The following is a 23,823-nucleotide window of genomic DNA, read 5'->3' as shown; positions in this document are numbered from 1 at the left end:
GGGCACCCTTTCATAGTATACCCTGTCTGAATCGTAATTAACACAGCGCAGTTCTGCCACCACATTGTTACGAGCGACTATACCCTATGGACCATTATTCAGGCCAGCACTTGCTGCCGCCGTTTTGCCGCTGGGGGCGGGGGGCTGGCGGCGAAACTCCCGGGACCGCCGCTTTTAACGGCGCAGCCGGGTCTGCCGCCGCCGCTGCCTTTACGAGCGCTGGCGTGGGGTCTGCCGCCGCCGCTGCCTTTCCGAGCGCTGGCCTGGGGTCTGCCGCCGCCGCTGCCTTTCCGAGCGCTGGCCTGGGGTCTGCCGCCGCCACCGCCTTTCCGAGCGCTGGCCTGGGGTCTGCCACCGCCACCACCTTTCCGAGCGCTGGCCTGGGGTCTGCCGCCGCCGCTGCCTTTCCGAGCGCTGTCCTGGGGTCTGCCACCGCCGCCGCCTTTCCGAGCGCTGGCCTGGGGTCTGCCGCCGCCGCTGCCTTTCCGAGCGCTGGCGTGGGGTCTGCCACCGCCACCGCCTTTCCGAGCGCTGGCGTGGGGTCTGCCGCCGCCGCCGCCTTTCCGAGCGCTGGCGTGGGGTCTGCCGCCGCCGCTGCCTTTCCGAGCGCTGTCCTGGGGTCTGCCACCGCCACCGCCTTTCCGAGCGCTGGCCTGGGGTCTGCCACCGCCACCGCCTTTCCGAGCGCTGGCCTGGGGTCTGCCACCGCCACCGCCTTTCCGAGCGCTGGCCTGGGGTCTGCCACCGCCACCGCCTTTCCGAGCGCTGGCCTGGGGTCTGCCGCCGCCGCTGCCTTTCCGAGCGCTGGCCTGGGGTCTGCCACCGCCACCACCTTTCCGAGCGCTGTCCTGGGGTCTGCCACAGCCACCGCCTTTCCGAGCGCTGGCCTGGGGTCTGCCGCCGCCGCTGCCTTTCCGAGCGCTGTCCTGGGGTCTGCCACAGCCACCGCCTTTCCGAGCGCTGGCCTGGGGTCTGCCACCGCCACCACCTTTCCGAGCGCTGTCCTGGGGTCTGCCACAGCCACCGCCTTTCCGAGCGCTGGCCTGGGGTCTGCCGCTTTTACTGGCAGCGCTGCCGCCGCTTGTTGCCGGGCAGGGGCTGCCGGCTCCGCAGGGCTCTCCGCTCGTACCGCATGCACTAACAGCTCGCCCCCTTCGCTGGCTTTCCGCCGGCGATGCCGCGGTCTGTGCCTGTGTCGATACGGGGTTTATTTTGCCGTGGCCACAGCTTCATTTTGGCTTCATTAACCTGAGCAGGAATTAATCAATCAAGCAAGGCCCCACGTTGAATGGGCACAAATTAATTTTGTAATGGGGTGGGTTGAAAATCCTACACCACCACCCCCCGTATTAAATTTACCAGACTAGCTCACTTGGAAGCAAATGAAAGCTGTATTTACAAGCAAAACTACAGTCTACAATGGAATGCAATGAATATGTACAAAATATACAGTATCACAGTCTCACAGTATAACTAAGGTTTGAAGAGACCCCAAGGATTATCAAGTCCAACCTGTCCCAACAGACCTCACGACTAGACCATGGCACCAAGTGCCACATCCAATCCCCTCTTGAACACCTCCAGGGACTGTGACTCCACCACCTCCCTGGGCAGCACATTCCAGTGACGAACGACTCTCTCGGTGAAGAACTTTTTCCTCACTTCGAGTCTAAACCTCCCCTGGCACAGCTTGAGACTGTGTCCCCTTGTTCAGGTGCTGGTTGCTTGGGAGAAGAGACCAACCTCTGCTTGTCTACAACCTCCCTTCAGGGAGTTGTAGAGAGCAAGAAGGTCTCCCCTGAGCCTCCTCTTCTCCAGGCTAAGCAACCCCAGCTCCCTCAGCCTCTCCTCACAGGGCTGTGCTCCAAACACCTCCCCAGCCTTGTTGCCCTTCTCTGGACACCTTCAAGTGTCTCAATGTCCTTCTTAAACTGAGGGGCCCAGAACTGGACACAGGACTCAAGGTATGGCCTAACCAATGCAGAGTCCAGGGGCACAATGACCTCCCTGCTCCTGCTGGCCACACTATTCCTAATACAGGCCAGGATGCCATTGGCCCTCTTGGCCACCTGGGCACACTGCTGGCTCATATTTAGGCAGCTGTCAATCAGCACCCCCAGGTCCCTCTCTGTTTGGCAGCTCTCAGCCACTCTGACCCCAGCCTGTAGCTCTGCATGGGGTTGCCGTGGCCAAAGTGCAGCCCCTGGCACTTGGACTTGTTAAATGCCATCCTGTTGGACTCTGCCCATCTGTCCAGTCGGTCGAGGTCCCTCTGCAGAGCCCTTCCGCCCTCTAACTGACTAACATCTGTTCCCAGCTTGGTGTCACCTGCAAACTTGCTGATGACTGACTCAGTATTTGCGATGTTTGCAGGTATTTACAATTAATAAACAGCACAAGGACCCCTGTGGTCAAAGACCTGCCCTGCCCCCCTCCTTAACCCCCTGTACATAAAAGGGACAAGAGACAGAGCAGAGAAGTTAGTGCCAGTCACAACAAAAGCCAAGATCAGTAAAGCCAATTATATCTTCCAGCCCGAAGAAGTGAGAAGAGAGATTAGATTACTACCTTAAGTCCATTATCTTTCCAATGGGATTGTTTAGAACTATCATCATTTTCCTTTTTACACCCAGTAGTGATTTATTTACATTTTACTACTTTCTGTTTAAGAGCTGTGAAAAAATTTCAAAGGCATAGCCTAAAACTCCCACATTCACTAAGCCATTTCTTTCTTTCCCAGGCTAAGAGAGCAGGGCTGTAGTTGTGCCTCTTTCATTGGAGTAATTGTGTAAGCTCTTTCCAGCACCAGTGCCTCAGCAGCTGACACACAGATCTTTCCACCAGCAGGACTCAGCTCTGGCCAGCAGCTTGCTGGTTGTTTTGGAGCTGGGATGAGAATGAAGCCACCTGTAGTATCATAGCAACCCTCCCCAGAGGCTCTCCTCTCCTGCTTCAGACCAAAGGCACCTCACTGTCTGACACACATGGTAGGAAAATACTCATAAAATCAAAACTAGACTGAAAGTACCTAAAATCTAGTTGCTTAGGTAAATTGTAACCATGAAATTAGCTTGCAGGTGATGCTGCTCTTTTTCTGCCAGGTGCTTTGGAGGTTGATTTGCCTGGGGCTATGCTCTTTATGACAGATGGGGTTACATCATTTGTCTCCTACAGCCTATCTTGGCTTCCTGAGACCCAGTGTACCCTGGCATCTCAAAAGAGCTCATGTCCAACCCCTGTTCCACAGGTAAAGATTGCTCCCATCCAAACCATTCCTTGATTATCACCTAACCTGCTTCCCCAAATCTCTGGTGACCCTCCCATATAGTTTGCTCCACCCCAGAAACACCTTGCAGTCAAAGGTGTTTTTCTAAACAAAGACGAATTTCTCCTCTCTGCACATGCACATTAAGAACTTGTTAAGAAATAATCTGACAGGAATAATTCAGGCAAAACTTCCTCCTGCCTGAGAACAGATGCAAAACTTGCTTTCCCACACACAAACAGCTCATCTGCAGGCTGCCTGTATATACTTAGTTTAATAAGAATCTTGATTTTTTTCATGTCTTTGATTATTCATGTCACCATAATAACAATCTCTTCTGGCATCAAATGGTGTAGGAAGCTCCCCTGCTCCTCTGCTCTTTCTTGGGTCACAGAATCCCAGAATCATTCAGGTTGGAAAAGACCCCTGGGATCATCAAGTCCAACCAATAACCCTACTCTACAAGGTTCACCCCTAAACCGTATCCCCAAGCACCACATTCAAATGACCTTTAAACACATGCAGGCTTTAGTGACTCAATCCCCTCCCTGGGCAGCACATTCCAGTGCCTGACCACTCTGTGAAAAAAAATTCCTAATGTCCTGTCTAAACCTACCCTGTTGCAGCTTGAGGCCATTCCCTCTTGTTCTATCACTAACTGTCCCCTGTGAGAAGAGACCAGCGCCAACCTCTCCACAACATCCTTTCAGGTAGTTGTAGAATGAGGTCTCCCCTCAGCCTCTTCGTTTTCAAACTAAACAGTCCTTCAGTTGCTCTTCATCAGATTTTTTTTCTCCAACGCGTGAGGGTCCCTCATAACAAGAAAGATATTGAGGTGCTGGAGTATGTCCCAAGAAGACCAATGAAGGTGGTGAGGAGTCCGGAGAGCAGGTCTTGTGAGGAGCAGCTGAGGGAGCTTGGATTGTTCAGCCTGGAGAAAAGGAGGCTGGGGGGGGCGGTTACCTCACTCTCTACAACTTCCTGGAAGGAGGTTGTAGCCAGGTGGGTGTTGGTCTCTTCTCCCTGGTAATAAGTGATAGTACAAGAGGAAATGGTCTCAGGTTGCACCAGGGGAGGTTTAGGTTGGCTATTAGAAGAAGCTTCTTCATGGAAAGGATTCTCACAACACTGGCACAGGCTCCCCAGGGAAGCCTGTTGAATCCCCATCCCTGGAGGTGAGAGATGTGGTGCTGAGGACCATGGTTTAGCACCAGATTTGGCAGAGTTAGAGAAGAGTTGGACTCGATGATCTTAAAGATCTTTTCCAACCGGAACGATTCTCTGATCCTGTCCCCAGTTATCCGGAGTCCCGCAGGCCGTGAGTTAACCCCGGACCGGTTTAAACCGCCGCCGCCCCCCACAGTCCGCCTGCCCAGCGCCCAGCGCGACCTGCGCTCCGCTTGCGGTATCAGCAGGTTAAAAACCACAATGGAAAGCAATGGCCTTGCTCAGGGAGATGCCGTTTCTCGGTGCCGTCGGAGGAGCGACATCATCTGCGGTGAGTAACGGTGACATTTCTAACCGGACCCTACCAGGGCGGCCCCCAGGAGGGGGCGGCCGGGGCCTGCCCAGAGGCTGGACGGGGGCGATGCCTGGGGTGGCAGGAGGACTGCGTTTCTCGGCGGGCGCTTCCCGGCGGTGAGTGGGCTGCTAAAGGGGAAAGGGGAGGGCCCGGGGGGACGCGAGTCTCGGGGTGTACCTCTAAGCCTGGGGCTGGGTGGCTTCGTTCTCCACCAAAGGACTTTTCCATGTCCCCGGCCACCATCCGTCCTGCGGGCAGCTCTGAACGTGAGGGTTGAAGAAGACTTGCCTACGGAACAGGCTGGGGCTGGTTGTGCGTGCGGTTGCCGGGCTGTGCCCTTAGCCAGCACCCCCGGGCAGCTCTGGGCGGGCTCCTTGAAGCTGCCGTGTCCTGTTAGAGTTTCGCGGATCTCGGTTCCTAGGGGGCAGGCTGCGGGGGTTGAGGGTAGCAGGGCATTTCGGCTGAGGCTGGGGAGAAAGGGAGCTTCTCCCGGCTCCCTGCACAGCTTGGTGAAGATTTTTGCAGTGCAGGCGTTCCTGTCGAAGGGATACGGGTGAGGTGCGCATGGATATAGCAGCCGTGAGGCGGTGTTAGACACCGAGACAGCTCCGTCCCGCTTGAGAAGGTCCAGGCAAACTCTGAAACTGTGGGTCAGGGTAAATGGCAGCAGTGCAGTGGGGGAATGAAGATAAGAGGGTCAGATGGAACACGGGAAAATGTGGACTTCCACGCTGCCAGCGGGGGAGAAGGTGGAAAGGCAGTGGAACTGGTGGCAGGGGAGGTGCAATTGGCTGTTACACTTTCAGGCAGAGGTGGCCTCAGAAACTTTGGAGCCTGAGCAGCGATAAGGCTGAGGAAGAAATGCTTGCTGTGGCAAGGCGGAGAGGAAAGTCCCCATGAAAGAAAATATGTAACTCTTGCAGCTATAGTAACTTAAAACTACTAATGCTGGAAGAAGGTGAGTTTAGAAGCTTTGGCTAAGGATAACCTATCCCCTAGCATCTTTATGCCTATGGCATGAGAGATTGCTCACAATGGACTGAATGCTTCTTAACCCTACAGAAACACATCTGGTGAGCTCCACTGGTTTTGCAGTATCATGGGTTTTGCTGCCATGGACTTCATAGGAGCAACTCTTACAGAATTCAAATTCCCCGTTTTTTTGGTTCTTGTAGCAATTCTGTGAGCATCTTCAGGCACAGGTGCTGACTGGGGAGTCACCTCTAAAAGCTCTTTTCTTGTTTGCATGCCCTTTAATTGACGAGACAAAAATGGCAGTCAGCCTTGAGGGCTGGACACTATGATGGGTGAATAGCACACTGCCTCCCATGAATTAGTTTCAGGTGTGTAGTTCAGGTAGTAGCTGGTAGCTATGCCCTGAGTTTGTCTTGTTTTAGCATTAATTAGCCATTGCCTTGTTTTGTTCTGTCATCAGTGGATTCTTTGGCAAGAGGTACTTATGATTAATTCTATTTCCATCTTACTTCAGTTATATTTGTTTGGCCCTTAGTCTAGAGAGAAGCCACTGTCTGCCAGTTGCAGTTGCCATATAAAACCATACAGATACAGTATGTTATGTACCAGTGTAGTTATGGTTTGGATCAAATTGTGGTATGTGATGGCAGGAGAGACTGGGGACTGTCTCTACTGACAGCCTTTCAGTAAATATGCATAGCTGTACTGTCATTTACATCCCTAGGGCTTGTGCTTCCTGTGCTTGTTAAAAGCCTGGGCTGTACCTTCTGGCTTCGACATCCCTTTCTTTGCTCTCATCTGGGTTTGGTACTTTTTCACAGATACTCCTAACCAAGCAAACACTTAAGACTCCATTACATTGCCAAGTCATACAGATCCCAGGACAGGTTTGCAAGTCTTATTTTGGCTGGTGCTTTCACTGGGAAAGAGGCAGTGTGTTAAACAACTCACTTCTTTGCTTGTCTCTCAAGCAAGGAAGGGTTTTACAATTCTTTTAAACTGGGGCTGGAAACCCTGCCCAACAGTTTAAAGGTGTGCTGGAATTTCAGATTATGGTATTGTGAACCAATTGCTCTTCTTTGAGCAAAAGATTAAATACAATCATGGTAGTACTTAGATTTTGCTATTAAAAAGGAAAGCATTTACACTCTGTCTTTGTATAATGCATGAAACCTCCCATCTGTGCAAGATACATGGGGTAGTATCTCAGTTTTTAATGTGCTCAGCCTTGCAGTGGCTCTGTCAGATAGAAAAGTCCTTCAGAGGAGGAAGCTTGTGTTAGAGACAGATAACATCCAAGACTCTTGAAGAAATTTACACATAGTCTTTGCTATGGTTTCAAGTCAGAGGTGAGATTTGTGCTTTGGGTGTAAGTGACCTGCTGCTTCGTCTGTACAAAACCAGCTCCAGAGAAGCAAAATAAATAGAAATCCCCCATAATCCCTGTGTAGTCTGGCACTGGGTTACTGTTCCTTTTCATCCTGTCTCTGGGTTATTAAAACAGTGTCATCCAGTTTAGGGGAAGGAAAAGTCACTACATATTGGCCTATGACACTTGAAGTGTTTAATCGTTAGTATGCTTTGATATCTGTGTTTGTTAATGCTGCTGTGTGCCTGGCCACACAGAACTGATCTCCTTGTAGAGTAGGGCAGCATCTTCAGTGCCTTTTTTGCAAGATCTGCTGCAAAGCCCTAGTATAAGCTTGTAGGCAGCAGTAATGCTGGTGATGAACAGGATTTGCTCACTTTCAGACCAGGCATAGCTCTGACTTCTGTATTCTTGCTGTCTCCTCATGTGTGCATGTCCTTCCAAAGGGTTTCTCCCTTTCTAGCCATATGCCTGTATTCTCTTGAGCTGTGAGGGTTAAAATAGTGTTTGGACTCATATTTTATACACAGGTTCCAGCCTTATTATACAATGAGCATGCCTGGCTTTCTACAAATACACAGTAATAGGAAACTACTCTTTGAAAGCTGTGGGGGGCCGAGTGCTGTATCAGTTTGCCAGCTGATCTACTGTGAGCATCTGTCCCTTTTGTCTGTGTCCTTTCCAGCTGCTTTCTGCAGCCATATTCTGCCTTCTCTTTTATTTTAACTATTGATGATGGGTTTATGTGCTCTTTTTTGAAAGCCAAAAGCTGTGAGGCAAAACCCTTCTCCTTTCAATTAAAGGAGACTGTAAGATCTACAAGAAAGCGTTGGGAAACTTCTTGACAAGGTGCTGAATAAAATGCTCCTGTACCATTCTGAGTGGAAAAAGAGAGACTGGTCTGAATACACACTGTGGCTGGGATCCTGATCTAGCTAGGCTTCCCTTACCCAGGTTTCTCTGTAAATGCTCCTGCTCCCTGGCATCTTTCCTTGCTCCACCACACTCATTGTATTCCTTGATAGTCCCACCAGGATGAAACCCTTCACCAGTCCATCCCCCAGGGACCTTGCTTTTGCACAGTGGAACCCTGACACAATACAGTGTAACTCCAGCAGTACGCTGCGGAGTCATGAGGAGCACTGCACAATGTAGGGGCCAGGAGGCCCTCTCCAGGCCATGCCAGCCCCCATGAGCTGAATAGGGCAACCCTGGGGTCCAGCAGGCTCAGCCAGGAGCCCCACATGAGGTGAAGCCATGGGAGTGAGACAGCTTTGGGGTCAGTCTGTGGGGCAGGGTCTGGATTGATGGGCCAGACATAATGTGGCTGCAGTGTCAGGGCAGAAGCCTCAGCTTAAAAGCTCCACATTTCTCAGCTCCTTCCCAGGGATATGGTTTAGCATCAGGCTTAGTAGGATTAGGTAATGGTTGGACTTGATGATCTTAGAGGTCTTTTCCAACTGAAATGATTGTATGATTCTATGAAGCACACAGAAGAGAACAGAATCAAATGCATTATCCATTGATGTTTCACATCTGCAGCATTATTATTGGGAGAAGCCTTATTAGAGCAAGAAACTGTAACTTAGGTTCAGATCATGTAAAGCATCAAGGCTACATGTATTAACTATGAGACCTGGTGTAGTATCCTTTGGAAATGACACCTTTAGGCTTAGGCACATAGGCAGTGATACTCTGAGTTGTTGCTATTTACTGTTCTTTGCAAATGGCCCAAATTTGAAAGAGTGGAGTGATCAAAGCATAAGTGGTGTGTGTGGTCTTTGTACTGAAAGACACTGCACACTCTGCTTGGACAAATTGACCACTCTGTAGATAATCCCCCCCCTGATTTGTTCTTGATGAAAGCTTTGCAAGTTTTAATTTTCCATTGTGCTTGGAAGGAAGGAAATGCCTGTCAGTAGCTGCCCTGAAACACAGTAACTGGGAACTGAGTTATGCAAAACTTCAGCAGCTTTCTTGTTTGTTTGTTAGATTTGAGGGTGCCTTAACACCATACATTTTTGATGGCAATTAGACCCACTGGTTATTCTAAATTCCCTTAGCTGCAGATTCAAGCTTACTGTATTTAATTTTGGTGTCCCAGATGTTGCCTAAATGTCTACCTTGAGAATTCTCCTTTGGCAGCAGTTTCAGGCTTGAAGGTTTTGTGTATTGTCTTGTGACTTACTTTTCCAGTGGCTTTTAGAAGAAAAGCTATGAGTATAGCCCCCCCACACACCCCCTGCCTCCCCACCCCCCAAAAAAAAACCCAACAACCCACACCAACCAACAAACCAACAACTTCTCAGGAAGTTATTAGATAAATAAAAGCAAGGGATCCAACCTGTTGGCAGAGAAGCAAATAGCAAATTTTACCTTCTAGGTGAAGCAGTGGCAAAAAGATCTTTTATAATGTTCACCTGGGAAAACACCCTAGACTAAATCCCCCACAGCAAACTCCTGGCCAAGCTGTCAGCCCATGGCTTGGATGGGAGCACACTGCATTGGGTTAGGAACTGGCTGGAGGCTGAGCCCAGAGAGTGGTGGTGAATGGTGCCACAGCCAGCTGGCAGCCAGGCACCAGTGGTGTGCCCCAGGGATCAGTGCTGGGCCCTGTGCTCTTTAACATCTTTATTGATGATCTGGATGATGGCATTGAGTCCATCAGCAGTAAATTTGCAGATGACACCAAGCTGGGGGCAGGAGTTGAGCTGCTGGAGGGTGGAGAGGCTCTGCAGAGGGACCTGGACAGGCTGGACAGATGGGCAGAGGCCAAGGGCAGGAGATTGAACACATCCAAGTGCCAGGTGCTGCACATTGGCCACAGCAACCCCATGCAGAGCTACAGGCTGGGGTCAGAGTGGCTGAGAGCAGCCAGGCAGAGAGGGACCTGGGGGTGCTGGTCAATGGGAGGCTGAACATGAGCCTGCAATGTGCCCAGGCAGCCAAGAGGGCCAATGGCATCCTGGCCTGCATCAGGAACAGTATGGCCAGCAGGAGCAGGGAGGTCATTCTGCCCCTGTGCACTGCACTGGTTAGGCCACACCTTGAGTCCTGTGTCCAGTTCTGGGCCCCTCAGTTTAGGAAGGAGGTTGACTTGCTGGAACGAGTCCAGAGAAGGGCAACAAAGTTGGTGAGGGGTTTGGAACACAGCCCTGTGAGGAGAGGCTGAGGGAGCTGTGGTTGCTTAGCCTGGAGAAGAGGAGACTCAGGGGTGACCTTATTGCTCTCTACAACTACCTGAAGGGAGGTTGTAGACAGGCAGAGGTTGGTCTCTTCTCCCAGGCAGCCAGCACCAGAACAAGAGGACACAGTCTCAGGCTGTGCCAGGGGAGGTTTAGGCTGGATGTTAGGAGGAAGTTTTACACAGAGAGAGTGATTGCCCATTGGAATGGGCTGCCTGGGGAGGTGGTGGAGTCACCATCAGTGGAGGTGTTCAGGAGGACACTTGATGGGGTGCTTGGTGCCATGGTTTAGTTGATTAGGTGGGTTGGATTGGTTGATGGGTTGGACATGATGAACTTGAAGGTCTCTTCCAACCTGGTCTATTCTATTCTATTCTATTCTATTCTATTCTATTCTATTCTAAATTAGGAAGTATATTTAACACAGGGTTTAAAGCCAACACTTTACCTGACCCACACAGAAATGCTCTAAACTTCTGTTATATCACCTTTAGTGAACATCAGCTGTACCTGCCTCGTGAAAGTCTTGGATGGCATGCTCTGTGCCTTGCTCAGCCAAAAGCACATTGCTTCAACCATAGTTAGCTGGCCACTGGGGCTGAAACAAGAGGATTCTGGCAGCATGTGGAAGGCATTTTGTGGGATGGATATTGTGACTGATGCTAGGTGCACCATCCAGCACAGAAAGTACTACACTAAAGGTAATTTAAAACAGCAAACAAATTTAACCCTTGGTGTGCACACCACACTAAGTGAACTCAACAGATCTGCTCCCTGTCCCATAGGAAAGCGCAACCTTGTTTCGACGAGGCTCTTGACTCTCACTGCAGTGATACCTGTTTGCTGCTAAGTCGTCCTTGCAGTGTCTTAGCAACAGGTTAAGGAAACTCCCTTGCTCAGACCTGATTAATGCTTGCTTTGCATTTTAGACACAATACACCTCTAATGGAAAAACAAGAGGGAATTTTAAGCAAATGCAGCTGCATGTTTGCATTGCTGTGGCAGTTACTTCTGTCCTTGTGGTCATTTCCTCTTGCTTTGTTTCATTAATCAGAATTACTACATGGGGCTTCAATGGTGTGACACTGTCACCTATCTTGTAGCTTCTGAAAAGACTTCAGTAAAAAAGCTGAGCTTTTGCTTTAGCTCTAAAGGTGCTTGCACTGCCCTGGAGGAGCCTGTAGTTCCCCTGGTGTGGTGAAGGCACATTATGCCCAGATATCGAATCTTGTCCCAGCATGTGGACAGGTTTCCCCTCCTTCAGGAGGAAGACAAAAGCCAAGGCATCAGCCAGGCCAGCAGGCACCCAGCGCATGCAGTGCTCGTGCAAATACCAGGTATGCCATAACTCTAGCTTCATGCTTTCTGTAGGCTGGAGCCAGTTGTCTGTGAGAGTGCCCACTGGTCAAGCCCAGCCTCGAGGAATCTAGAAGTATCGCCCCAGTTGGTAAACAAGTTGCCCCCTCTTTCACTTTGTCTCTCTCCTGGCTGGAGAGGACAATGCTTGAACTATAGCCTCTGCCATTGAGCTCATTGTTGTTAGCCTCTCTCATTCACACCTGCACGCATACTGAAAGCCTCTGCATCGCGAGAAGCAGACCTGAGAATCATTTCCAGAGGGAGGACCTTCGGTGAGCCCGAGGAGCCCAGCGTCGCCACAGCCAGTCGTACTGACCGGGAGAGCCCACCATGCCACTGGAGGACTGAACCAGCCCCCCAGGGTGAGACCTGCCCAGTTGCCGGGGAGAAAGGACTTGACCGAGACCGAGCCCACATACGGCTAGCCCCGCCGTAGCGGGAGAGGAGCCGCCCCGTGTGCCGCTCTGAGCCCTGTGAACCTCAGGGAAGACCAAAGCACTGTTTGTGCCTATAGCGCACCGAACCCGGGACCGCTCCGAGCGTCCTGCTGTTCCTTTAAGCTCAGTAAAGGAGAAGCTGCTGCTCAACGCAGCTGCATTCTCTCCCCGAGGCTGTTTACATCAGCCCCGAGATTCGTCATAGCTGGGCCGACCCTGCAGCCCTGCCTGCTGCCGAGTCTGATCGGAAACCTCCGAGCTGCCTATCAGCAACCATCACCCTGACCTGCCCTGCGAGCCGACTCCAAGGGCCGACCCCGACCAGGACCGATCCCTATTGTCTGGAGGGAATCAGCCGAGCCCTGAAGGGAGCCGTGCTTATGGGCTAAGCCTCGGTTCCATCATCATTCCCTCTCCACTGCTGCGGAGAGAGGAGGCAGCTGCTTAACACTGCCGTCCGGATCGACTAGGAACCAGTGCAGCCACAGCAGTCTGCCGGACCTCCACCTCGCTACAAGCAACAGCTACAGAGTATCTCCCAGGTGCTTTCCATCCACTAGCACTCAGTTCAAAGTGTCCGCGCCCAGCAGAGTAACCTCTGACGCACAGAAACATTGGAATAGCGCTGTATAGAGCCAGGAGCCGCCCGCGTCCCGCCGAGTCGCCACCTAGTGGCCAAGCAGCGGAACCGCACCCTTCGTGATATAAATAGATAAGTCTGTAGACAGTTCAATTAAGTTCTAATTATAACACTAAGCCACTTTTGGAATGCATTTCACGAACGTGCATTAGAACACAGAGATAAGTTAGTGATTCATTGGTTATTAATAATTTTGATAATTAATAAACACACTATTTCCATAATTCATATTTCATATTCTTAAATTTAATAACCTCTTCATCACACCTGGTGCTCTCACTGTTGTTGCTGCTGAAACAGCTGTTGAAATTTACTGCTACTATTTATTGCCCGAGAGATTTCTCCTCTCTTCAGAAAGAAATCAAACTGGGACATTGCTGTTTCCTCATTGCTCATACAGGAGAAGTGTTCAGGGAGCAGTAGTGCTTTCTTAACTGCCCCTCAGATTTGTGCTTCAGTTGAGCTGTTCTGTAGAAGCTAAGCCATCAAGAAAAGCTTCATCTTTATTTTGTAGGTGAAATTTTCTGTCTCAGATACCTAAGGGAATCCACTTTTCGTTGGAAACTTCTCCTTAGTTTGGTTCAGCTGCCACACAAGGACTTGCGTTCTGGAGAAGGATGTATAGCTGGGTGGCAGTGCTGAGACATCCCTACCTTCTTATCATTCCTTAGATCCAGTGAGGATTAGCACAGGAATAGTCCAAGTTTTTGGTGTCAGGTGTGCATTCCAACTTGGTCTTCTGCTGTAGCTGCAACAACGTGGAAGTTGCAGGGGCAGTCTCTCCAGAAAGAGATGTGCAGTACACATTGGCCTTTCAGTGGCACTGTTGCAGTGGTTTGAAAATAAGAAAAGAGAGAATTCTGGTTGCTAAGGGACAATGTATCAGGAGATCCAACAGCCCAAGAGAGGTGAAGCTGCTGCTGCCTCATGTCCGGACAGTTGTGAAGCTGAAGAACAGGCACATGTATATAGTTGACCATGCACACAGATCACAGAGACACCCAAAATGCCCACATGAACACAGGCAGCACCAACTGCTCTGGGAGGTGCTCAGACAAAGTGCTGGTTCCTCCAGAGTACTTGATCTGGGAACCTGCCTGTCTGTGGTCCTGTGCTACTCTGAACTTGGGCAGATGGGCCTTTGATGGGCTGATGGTCCCCTTGATGGGCCTGGGGGTAGCCTGGCAGGTTATATCTGGGCTCTCCCCTCCTGCCATTGTTCATCTGAGCTTTGTCACATAACCTTAGAATCTCAGCACCTGCTGTGGTTTCTAATGGGGCTCTGTGTGCGCTGTGGTGGCATGGAGAAGCCAGGATGCTTTTAAAAAGATGACCTAAAGGTGTAGTGCAAGCATGCCAGCATGAGGAAGAGTTCAGCATGCAGCTCTTCCATAGCACTGTCTTGAGGCTTGTGGTTTGTTGTGTTCCCTATCAATGTCTTTTTCTTCTTTTCTTCCCTTCAGATCACGATGGTTGTCTTGGGAGAGCAGGCTCGGACAGGGGTGAGAAATCTCAGGATGCCTTACTGCCTACTAAAACTGACCAGGGTGGTGCTGAGCCACAAGCTCAGGACTCTCTTTATCCTCTCCTTTAAGTTTGTGTCCTTTGCCTCCATCATATTGCACTGGAGAATCACAGAGGACCCTAAGAACAGAGGCCACGCCTACAGCTTACCTGTTGAAATCCATTGTACTCAGACTGTGCCTTCTCCTCCCTGCGCCATTGCTCGCGGGCCCCTTCCTTCCCCAGGGAATGTGTTTTTTGTGGAGACCTCAGAGCAAACTAGCCCAAGTTACCTGTTCTTGTGCTCTGTGGAGTCAGCAGCCCGAACACACCCTGGGACAAGGATAGTGGTGCTCTTGAAAGGTTTAGCAGCGGGGAATGTCTCATTACCCAACCACCGGGGCTTCTCATTGCTGAGCTGCTTCCCCAACATGGAAATCCGGCCCCTGGATTTGCCAGAGCTTTTCTCCTCTGGCCAAGTGGTACTTGCAGGCTCAGCGGCGCTGGCAGCCTTATTTCTTACCTATCCTGTCCGATGCCTGCAGAATTGCCATCATGTGGAAATTTGGTGGCATCTACTTAGACACAGACTTCATTGCACTTAAGAACTTAAAGAACCTCACCAATGTGCTTGGCACCCAGTCCAAATAGGTACTGAATGGGGCCTTCCTGTCCTTTAAGCCCAAGCACAAGTTCATGGAGCTCTGCATGAAGGACTTTGTGGAGAACTACAACAGCTGGATCTGGGGGCACCAGGGCCCACAGCTCCTGACACGTGTCTTCAAGAAATGGTGCTCCATTAGGAGCCTGCGGAGCACCACAAGCTGCAAAGGAGTGAGTGCTCTGCCCCGTGAAGCCTTTTATCCCATTCGCTGGCAGGACTGGAAGAAATACTTCAAAGAGGTCAGCTCCTCGGAGCTTCATCACCTCTTTAATAACACCTATGCAGTGCATGTATGGAACAAGAAGAGCCAAGGAACAAGGCTAGAGGTCACATCCCAGTCATTGCTGGCTCAGCTCCATTTTCACTTCTGCCCTGCCACATACAGCATCATGAAGAAGGGCTCTGAACGGCAGTGAATCAAAGATCACCTAGAAAGGTGTTGGCTGGGAGCCCACAACTCTCCAACTGTTCCATCACAAGTGTACCTTATTTTGAAGTGATGTGGTGAGAGTTGAGGATGAAAGCCATTTGTAGGGTGTAGGTGAAGTCTGTAAACAGGATAAACAGAATAAACCAAACCAGGTTGGAAGAGACCTTCAAGATCATCGCGTCCAACCCATCAACCAATCCAACACCACCTAAACAACTAACCCATGGCACCAAGCACCCCATCAAGTCTCCTCCTGAACACCTCCAGTGATGGTGACTCCACAACCTCCCCAGGCAGCCCATTCCAATGTAGCTTCAGCTGATGTCTGTGCAGCATTTTGTCTTGACTTTAAACTGCCTACCTCTGCAGGACCTTTCTTCTGCTCTTCTTGGTCAGGAATAGAAATTTCAAGAGGGCAGCAAGGGCTAGGCCACTTCTGGCAGCCTCCATTAACCTTTCAGAGGAGTAAGGCCCCTTTCTATGGCTGTAAACCTGCAAAAGGCCTCTGTAGCACTGCATATCATAGAATCCTCTTTAACATCTTCATTGATGATCTGGATGAGGGGATTGAGTCAGTCATCAGCAAATTTGCAGGTGACACCAAGTTGGGAGCAGATGTTGGTCAGTTAGAGGGCTGAAGGGCTCTGCAGAGGGACCTCGACCGACTGGACAGATGGGCAGAGTCCAACAGGATGGCATTCAACAAGTCCAAGTGCCAGGGGCTGCACTTTGGCCACGGCAACCCCATGCAGAGCTACAGGCTGGGGTCAGAGTGGCTGGAGAGCTGCCAAACAGAGAGGGACCTGGGGGTGCTGATTGACAGCTGCCTAAACATGAGCCTGCAGTGTGCCCAGGTGGCCAAGAGGGCCAATGGCATCCTGGCCTGCATTAGGAATAGTGTGGCCAGCAGGAGCAGGGAAGTCATTGTGCCCCTGGACTCTGCATTGGTTAGGCCACACCTTGAGTCCTGTGTCCAGTTCTGGGCCCCTCAGTTTAAGAAGGACATGGAGACACTTGAAGGTGTCCAGAGAAGGGCAACAAGGCTGGGGAGAGGCCTTGAGCACAGCCCTGTGAGGAGAGGCTGAGGGAGCTGGGGTTGTTTAGCCTGGAGAAGAGGAGGCTCAGGGGAGACCTCATTGCCCTCTACAACTACCTGAAAGGTGGTTGTAGCCAGGAAGGGGTTGGTCTCTTCTCCCAGGCAACCAGCACCAGAACAAGAGGACACAGTCTCAAGCTGCACCAGGGGAAGATTAGGCTGGAGGTGAGGAGAAAGTTCTTCACCGAGCGAGTCGTTCGTCATTGGAATGTGCTGCCCAGGGAGGTGGTGGAGTCACCGTCCCTGGAGGTGTTCAAGAGGGGATTGGACGTGGTACTTATGTTATCTTCTGAAGTCTTTGGTGGGGGAGGCTGTCTCATGTCTGGTCTGAGCAGGGAGCAGGATGCTCTGTCTGAGTGTCATAGATCTGAAAATGTGGCGATTTGGTGTGAATCAGAGTGTGAGGCCAGCTCCTCGTTAGCAAAGATCTCTTGCACAGAAATGATTTCTTTTCTAGCAGTGGCAGATGAAGACCCTGTGAAGAGCTGAAGTGCTCATCCAAATAGTGCTTTAAATGGAACCTGTTGCATGCGGAAGAGCTGAACTGTCTTTTGTACTGAGCTTGTCTCTGTGACCAAATGTCTTTAACTGCTTCAAAGATGCAGCAGACTTTCAGCACTTGGACAGATCCTAAAGGAAGGGCTGGATATTTCCAGAATTACAGAGAACTTGGCAGGGAACGTGTACTGTCTAAATTAAAGTCCACTTAGGAGTGAAGTATGGTGGACCTCTTCAAATAGCCTGGAGTACTCTTGCAATTCACTGTCCAGGAGCACAAATCTCTCCTGGGAGGTCCTGAGGCTGTGGAAAACTTCCCTCTCTGAGCATTCTCCTGAACTGCAGTGGAGAAAGTTAATGTCTCTCTCACAAGATGCTGTGCCTTTGAGGGTTTCCACCACAAAGGCAACTGTGGGAGAAAACTTGTCTCTTACCTTGATGACCAAGAGGATAATCTTACAGCTCTTGTCAGAAAACAGTGGACAATGAACACAGAGAAAGAAGAATAAGGTCAAGACCATCAGCATTATTACATCTGGGCCCTACCACATTATTAAGGGGCTCACTGGAGCACCTGAGCTTGGTACTATGATAGGGTTAATGCAGAGCAGAGCATTGACCATCCCAGCTCCTGCATCACTTGGAGCTTGTGATCTCTCTGTAAAAGCTTTTCTGCTTCCAGTGTGCCTCTTCTTGTTACACCTAGGACCAGCGTTGGAGTGGTGCAACAGCCCTTTCAATGACCAGAAGTTGGTCAGATCTTCAGTGTCACCTGGCACCTGCCATATGGTGCTTCCTGCAAGTCCTCTGAGTGTGACTCAAATCTATCTAGCTCTGCAGTCTGTCTGAGGCCTCTTCTGATTCCCAGGTCAAGCATAAGCAATGTGAAGTTTATCTCAGGTTTATTTATCTTTTTGCTGTTGAAAATGAGAAAGACAAATTGCTCATCACTTGGACAGGGCAGTTCCCTGTCCTTCAGGGAACATAGCTGTGGAAACTTAAGGAAAATGTACACCTTCTGCTTGATTGGTGTTTTTTTTGGCTGGTGGGTTGGTTGGTTGGTTTGGTTTTTGTTTTTAATGCTGAGTGGTCTGGTGTCCATCAGAGGCCAGTGCTGCCTTGATTGAAAACTATCTGCCTGTGAGTTGAGCAGGGTGTGATGTCTGTGCCCAGGTATCTACTCTGGAATGAAGAAGGTGAAGGAAGCACCCTTCCAGTGGCTGGCCACACATGCATGTATCTATCTAGACCTGCCCTTTTGTCCTGCCCAGTTTTATCCTATGTCCTGGAGGTATTCAGGATTTCGAAGGTCTGCAGTTCTCCCAACACTGAACATCTTTAGGAGCAAGGAATTTATGGGAAACAGCATATTTTCCACATCTTGTAAGCATTCTTCATTGTGCTAAGTGGTATAAATGGCTGCTGTTGTTCTCCCTGCTCTCTCTCTCACTCTGTGGGTTTTTTTCACTGCTTTCTTTAGAAGGAGCCTCAAAATTGTCATCCCTGTCCTAGAACGTGGTCAGTGTGGTTGGTGATCCCAAAGGCATAACAGGGGACTCCACTGTGGCAATACTATGAACTGATTGTGGGAGTGTTTGGGACCCACTGCCATGACTGTCTGTCTTGGTGCACCACTGCTTATTCTAGGAAAGTGCTTATTTGGATAAGTGGAATGGTTGTGGTGGTGTTGTTCTTGTGTTTATCCCCTCCCTGTAGAGTCAATGCCCCGAGGTTTGGTGAGAAATGAACCAAACCAAAGCAGCCCTCAGCCTTTCTTTCTGTCTTGTGAAAGAAAAATAAATAGTTTTTACTACTATTTCTCTCTGCCAGGATGCTCCATTTTGTTGTGTGAGGTGGTGGTGGTAAGTCTGAGCAATTTGTTTGTTACTAAGCCGAAGAGCATTTAAAAGTTGTCTCCTGAAGCAAGTCACTAAAATTAAGAGTGTGGAATGACATGAGACATGCTGAAGATAAGCATGTGTGGAAAGAAGGTTCTGCAGCCCAGGACTACATGCCATCTTTGGGACTTGACTGGAGGTAATAGAGAAAAGTACATCATATGGAACTGATTCCTAATCCAACCAGGTATCACCTCATCATTCATGACCTGACATATGTCTGAATCAAGGCATTTTAGTTTCACTCTAAAGGGCTGCATGTTATGGTATAGGAAACTCCATGAGAAATTGTGTTGCTTCCACCTGAAAGAAGATTGTAGTGAGGTGGGGATCAGTCTCTTCTCCCAAGTAACTAGCGATAGGAAGAGAGGAAAGATTTCATGACTGGAAGAATGGTCGGGCATTGGAACAGGCTGCCCAGGGAGGTGGTGGAGTCACCATCCCTGGAGGTATTCAGAAAACATGTAGGCATGGCACTTCAGAACATGGGTTGATGGTCAGATTTAATCTTAGAGGTCTTTTTCAACCTTTACTATTCTCTGATTTTTTCCTTGGCTGATGGGCTGCAGTCTCCCTTACTAGTGACAGTGCCACTGCTCTTGTAGACCTGGAATTGGAAAGCTTGTACTGCAGGCATTCAATTTCCCACCTGCCTTTCAGAGCCTCATCTAAGGACCCTGGAGTCCAGAAGAGCATTTTGAAAGGCTATTAAAGAACTGGGGTCTGGTGTACAGAGGAGTTTTATTGTGACCCCTTGAGTCAAGAGTCAGGGGAACGGTTTTCCCTTGAGGTGCAAAATAGTTGCCAGTGCTTTCTTCATTGCTGATACGCAGTCAGGGGTGATGGAAAGTGATGAGCAGGAACTGGCTGTTTCTTGCCCTGTCTTTTTTGTCCTTGAGCTCATGAAGGTTAACTGCTAGACAGATGTGCAGTGCATCAAAGGAGAGAAGCAGAATTAGGACCACAGAGGAGGAGTAAGAAAGGATCAGTAGTGTATTCCTGGACCTGGTCTCCTGGTAAGAGACTGATTATTATTTTCTCTGTCCTAGCTGACACAGTTTCCAAAATAGCCTCATAGGCATAACGATGAAATGTGGACTATGCAAACACAGTGAGGTAAGTGAAATTCTGGAATTGAAGGACTGTGATGAGCAGCACAAAGTCCAGGTTACTGGTGGTACACTCCAAAGATCTGTGCTGTGGCCAGTACCTCAGTGTCTTTCTTGTCTCCCGAGCTGGCTCAGGGGTTAGTGCCTGCATGCACTGTTCTGGTGCACCACTGCACTATCTCCAGGCTTGCCCAGCAAGCATCTTACACTGTGGCTGTAGCTTAGAGTACCATTAGAAGAACTCTGTTCTGAATGTATGTGCCACTGTTCTCAAACAGCAGGTCACTGTGTGCACAATGACCCTGCTAAGGGGTTAAGTGAGGAAATTACAGCTCCTACTAATTTCTCTTCACAGATGAGAAAGCTGCTGAGCAAGCTCACCTGACTGAAATTGAGCATGCCTGTTTTTTTCAGAAGCAATTACAGTTCTAGCTTAATTCCTTCAACAAATTTCCTGCTCTAAGAGTAATAGCATTACTGACTCTTTCCCACTTATCTTAGACCACTGCTTATTATATTTAGAGATGGTGAAGCTGAATCGAAGCTTAATGATGTTGCCCTGGGTGGCTGTATGATTTTCTGTTTGGGGGCATTACTTACGTACCTCATGGGTTCTCTGTTGCAAGTAACGGTGTCTGTGTAGTTTCTTCTAGATAATTTCACTGAGATGCCATCACATATATATAGAATCATAGAATTGTCAGGGTTGGAAGGGATCTCAAGGATCATCTAGTTCCAACCCCGCTACGATGAGCAGAGACACCTCACACTAGATCAGGTTGCCCAGAGCCACATCCAGCCTGGCCTTAAAAACTTCCAGGGATGAGGCTTCCACCACCTCTTTGGGCAACTTGTTCCAGTGTCTCACCACCCTTATGGTGAAGAACTTCCTCCTAACATCTAATCTAAATCTGCTGTCCTCTAGATACTCTGATTTTAAGTTAGTGAGCTGAAGAGTCAGCGTAGGGCTCAGTGAGTACCAGAGTTGTCCTGGCTAGACATAGGATTGTGTGGCTCAGAGGAGGGGAGCAGCGAAGAAGGGTGCTCCCCATTATGCCAGCTGTTTAATCAGCTTAATGTAGCTTATCTGGGGAAATGTCAGGAAAGTGTGTTTTTTCACTTGAGTCCAGTGATGTTTTTCTTAGTTTCAAGCTAGTCTTTGAATAGTCTTTGAATAGAGGATAAATAAGGCAGGTTTTGTGGGTGGAAAGGAAAATGAATTGTAAAGGGACAATCCTAAGAGTGGGCAGTCACTCAGCAAACACTATCAAAGGTCCTGGACAGGCAGGTGTTGTTTGGAAAGCTGATTTTATGTCATCAGCTATGTTTAAGCAAAATTTGATTTGGGGACTAGAAATAAGCACCTCAAATCTGAAAGCTTTGACTGGGCCAAGCCATTCTAATCTTGCTGTTCTATATATGCAATTATTATTTCACAATAGAAGGGAAGATGACTAAATAGAGATTAAAAAATATAGGTGGGGAAGAAAAACTCCACCACATAGCAATCTCAGCTGTAAGCAGAGAAATGTATTTGGGACCTTGCAACTATTAGGAGGCTTCATAATCAGGAAGTGTTTCACAAAGGCAGCAGTTTGCATGCACGACTGGAAGCAAATGGTGGCAGCTTGTGCTATGTGCAGGTGTTCAGTTCTGTGCCTGAAAATTCCAGTGCAGGGCAGCTCGGTACCCAGGCACCTTTCTCCTTACTCTGGGTTCTGTGCACATTTTGGCTCTAAGGGTGTGCGTGTGTGTAGTTAAGGGCTGAGAAGTTTGTTTGATATAACAATGAATTTACCCTCTTTATTATCTCAACAAAGATACTGGAGCTTCAATTGCTGGTTAGAAAAGTACTGTGGAATAGAATAGAATAAACCAGGTTGGAAGAGACCTTCAAGATTATCGAGTCCAACCTATTATCCAACACTACCTAATCAACTAACCCATGGCACCAAGCACCCTATCAAGTCTCTTCCTGAACACCTCCAGTGATGGTGACTCCACCACCTCCCCGGGCAGCACATTCCAATGGGCAATCACTCTCTCCGTGTAGCACTTCCTCCTAACCTCCAGCCTAAACCTCCCCTGGCGCAGCCTGAGACTGTGTCCTCTTGTTCTGGTGCTGGTTGCCTGGGAGAACAGACCAACCCCCACCTGGCTACAACCTCCCTTCAGGTAGTTGTAGCTTGTGTTCCCTCATCATTGTTTATGTAGTTAATAAAGGGCGAAAGGGCATTATCACAGTATAACTAAGGTTGGAAGAGACCTCGAGGATCATCAAGTCCAACCTGTCACCACAGACCTCATGACTGGACCATGGCACCAAGCGCCACATCCAATCTCCTCTTGAACATTATGTATGTGGTGTGACCATAGAATAAGGGCAGGTTCACAGATGCGCTGGCGCTTAATAAAAATCACAGAATGACAGAAGGGCAGAGGTTGGAAGGGACTTCTGAAGATCGTCTAGTCCAACCTCCCTGCCAGAGCAGGATTACCCCGAGTAAATCACAAAGGAACGCGTCCAGGTGGGTTTGGAATGCCTTCCAAAGTCGGAGACTCTGCAGCCTCTCTCGGCAGCCTGTTCCAGCGCCCTGCCACCCTCACAGGGTGTTCATTGCCTCTCGCAGGATACCGCTGAGAAGAGCCTGGCTCCACCCTCCCGACTCGTGTGCGCTCTGCGTTGGCGGGCAGAGACACGGCAGATAACCACACGGCAGGGAGCAGCGCAATCACGACTGCGAGACTTTATTCTGTGTTGTAATTTCCAGCCCTCCCTTCTGCCCTTCCTGCAGCCCGTGGCAAGTGCCGCCCCGCCTGCCCGTCTGCGGCTAGCCGCGCCCGGCAGCCATTTCCACTTGCGCCGCCTCAGGGCCGCGCTGCTCGAGCACGTAGCTGCCCGCAGCAACGGCCCCGGAAAGGACCGGGTGCACGCCTCCCCCACCCCGCTCCCAACAGCGCTGCCGAGCGGCGAGGCGCCCCGCCGCCAGGCCCCGGCCCTCGGCCGCGCGGGACGTGCCGCGGGCGAAGGGGGAGCCGGGCAAGGGGGGAGCCAGCCAATGGCTGCCGGGGAGCTGGCTCGGCGCTAATTGGCGGGGCGCGGAGTGACGTGGCGGGTGGTGCGGTGCTGTTGCTTGTGGCCGGGGCAGCCATGGGGTCGCTGATCAGCACGGTGAGCGCTTTCCGTGGCCCTCCAGGCGGCGGCTGGGCCCCGCGGGTGGAAGGGTCGGGAAGGCGCGGTTCTGACGGCGGATGGTTGGGGTGCTTGGCTGCTGTGGCGCTGCATTTTGCTTTCTTCCTCCCGCGTTCCTCCAGCCACGGCCTTGAGCGAGTTGAGGCCCCGAGGCCTGGCCGTGGGCGCGGGGAGAGGTGCAGCGGCCGCCGCCCCGAGCCTCGAGGCCGGCTGTTTGTGGGTGCCTGAGCAGAGCTGGGATCGCTGGGTGGTGTCACTGGATCGCAGAAGGTTGGAAGGGACCTCAAGGGTCGTCTAGTTCCAACCCCCCTCTGCTATGGGCGGGGACACCTGCTACAGATCAGGCTGCCCGGGGGCCCTCCTGCCTTCCCCGCCGTGTCCATCGTGCGGGACGGGAAACGGTGGTATCCGTGCTGGGAGCTGTGTGGGTCACGCAGCAACGATGCAGTAGCTTTGGCGACCTTTTTGTGCCAGGCGTGTGCCCGTGTGGACACCCACGGCTCTTGTGCATGTGGTAATGGTGTCTGTTGGCTGCTGTGGCGTGTGCCCGTCGCTTCTCTCAGTAACCAGAAGAGTTTTTCGGTGCCCATATTGGTGGCTTTAAAACCACCAGGCTGGCAGCTGCTATTTCAGTGGGTGAGCTCTCAGGATAACCTCTGCCGAGCAGCGAGTTTGTGATG

General features: G+C 50.4%; 1 protein-coding gene across 1 annotated transcript; it reads left to right on the top strand.

Moving 5' to 3' along the window:
- The first annotated feature begins 14,215 nt into the window (after positions 1–14,215).
- On the top strand, positions 14,216–15,335 carry A4GALT (alpha 1,4-galactosyltransferase (P blood group)). The gene is given in 2 exon segments (XM_009896120.2): positions 14,216–14,721; positions 14,723–15,335. Coding segments are annotated over 2 exon segments (1,113 nt in total). The 5' UTR covers positions 14,216–14,221.
- Positions 15,336–23,823: the final 8,488 nt, after the last annotated feature.

Source organism: Dryobates pubescens, chromosome 27, assembly GCF_014839835.1.
Source record: "Dryobates pubescens isolate bDryPub1 chromosome 27, bDryPub1.pri, whole genome shotgun sequence".
NCBI classification, from domain to species: Eukaryota; Metazoa; Chordata; class Aves; order Piciformes; family Picidae; genus Dryobates; species Dryobates pubescens.
The sequence above is the reverse complement of the archived record's forward strand: the minus strand, read 5'-3'. Positions and strand labels throughout refer to the sequence as shown.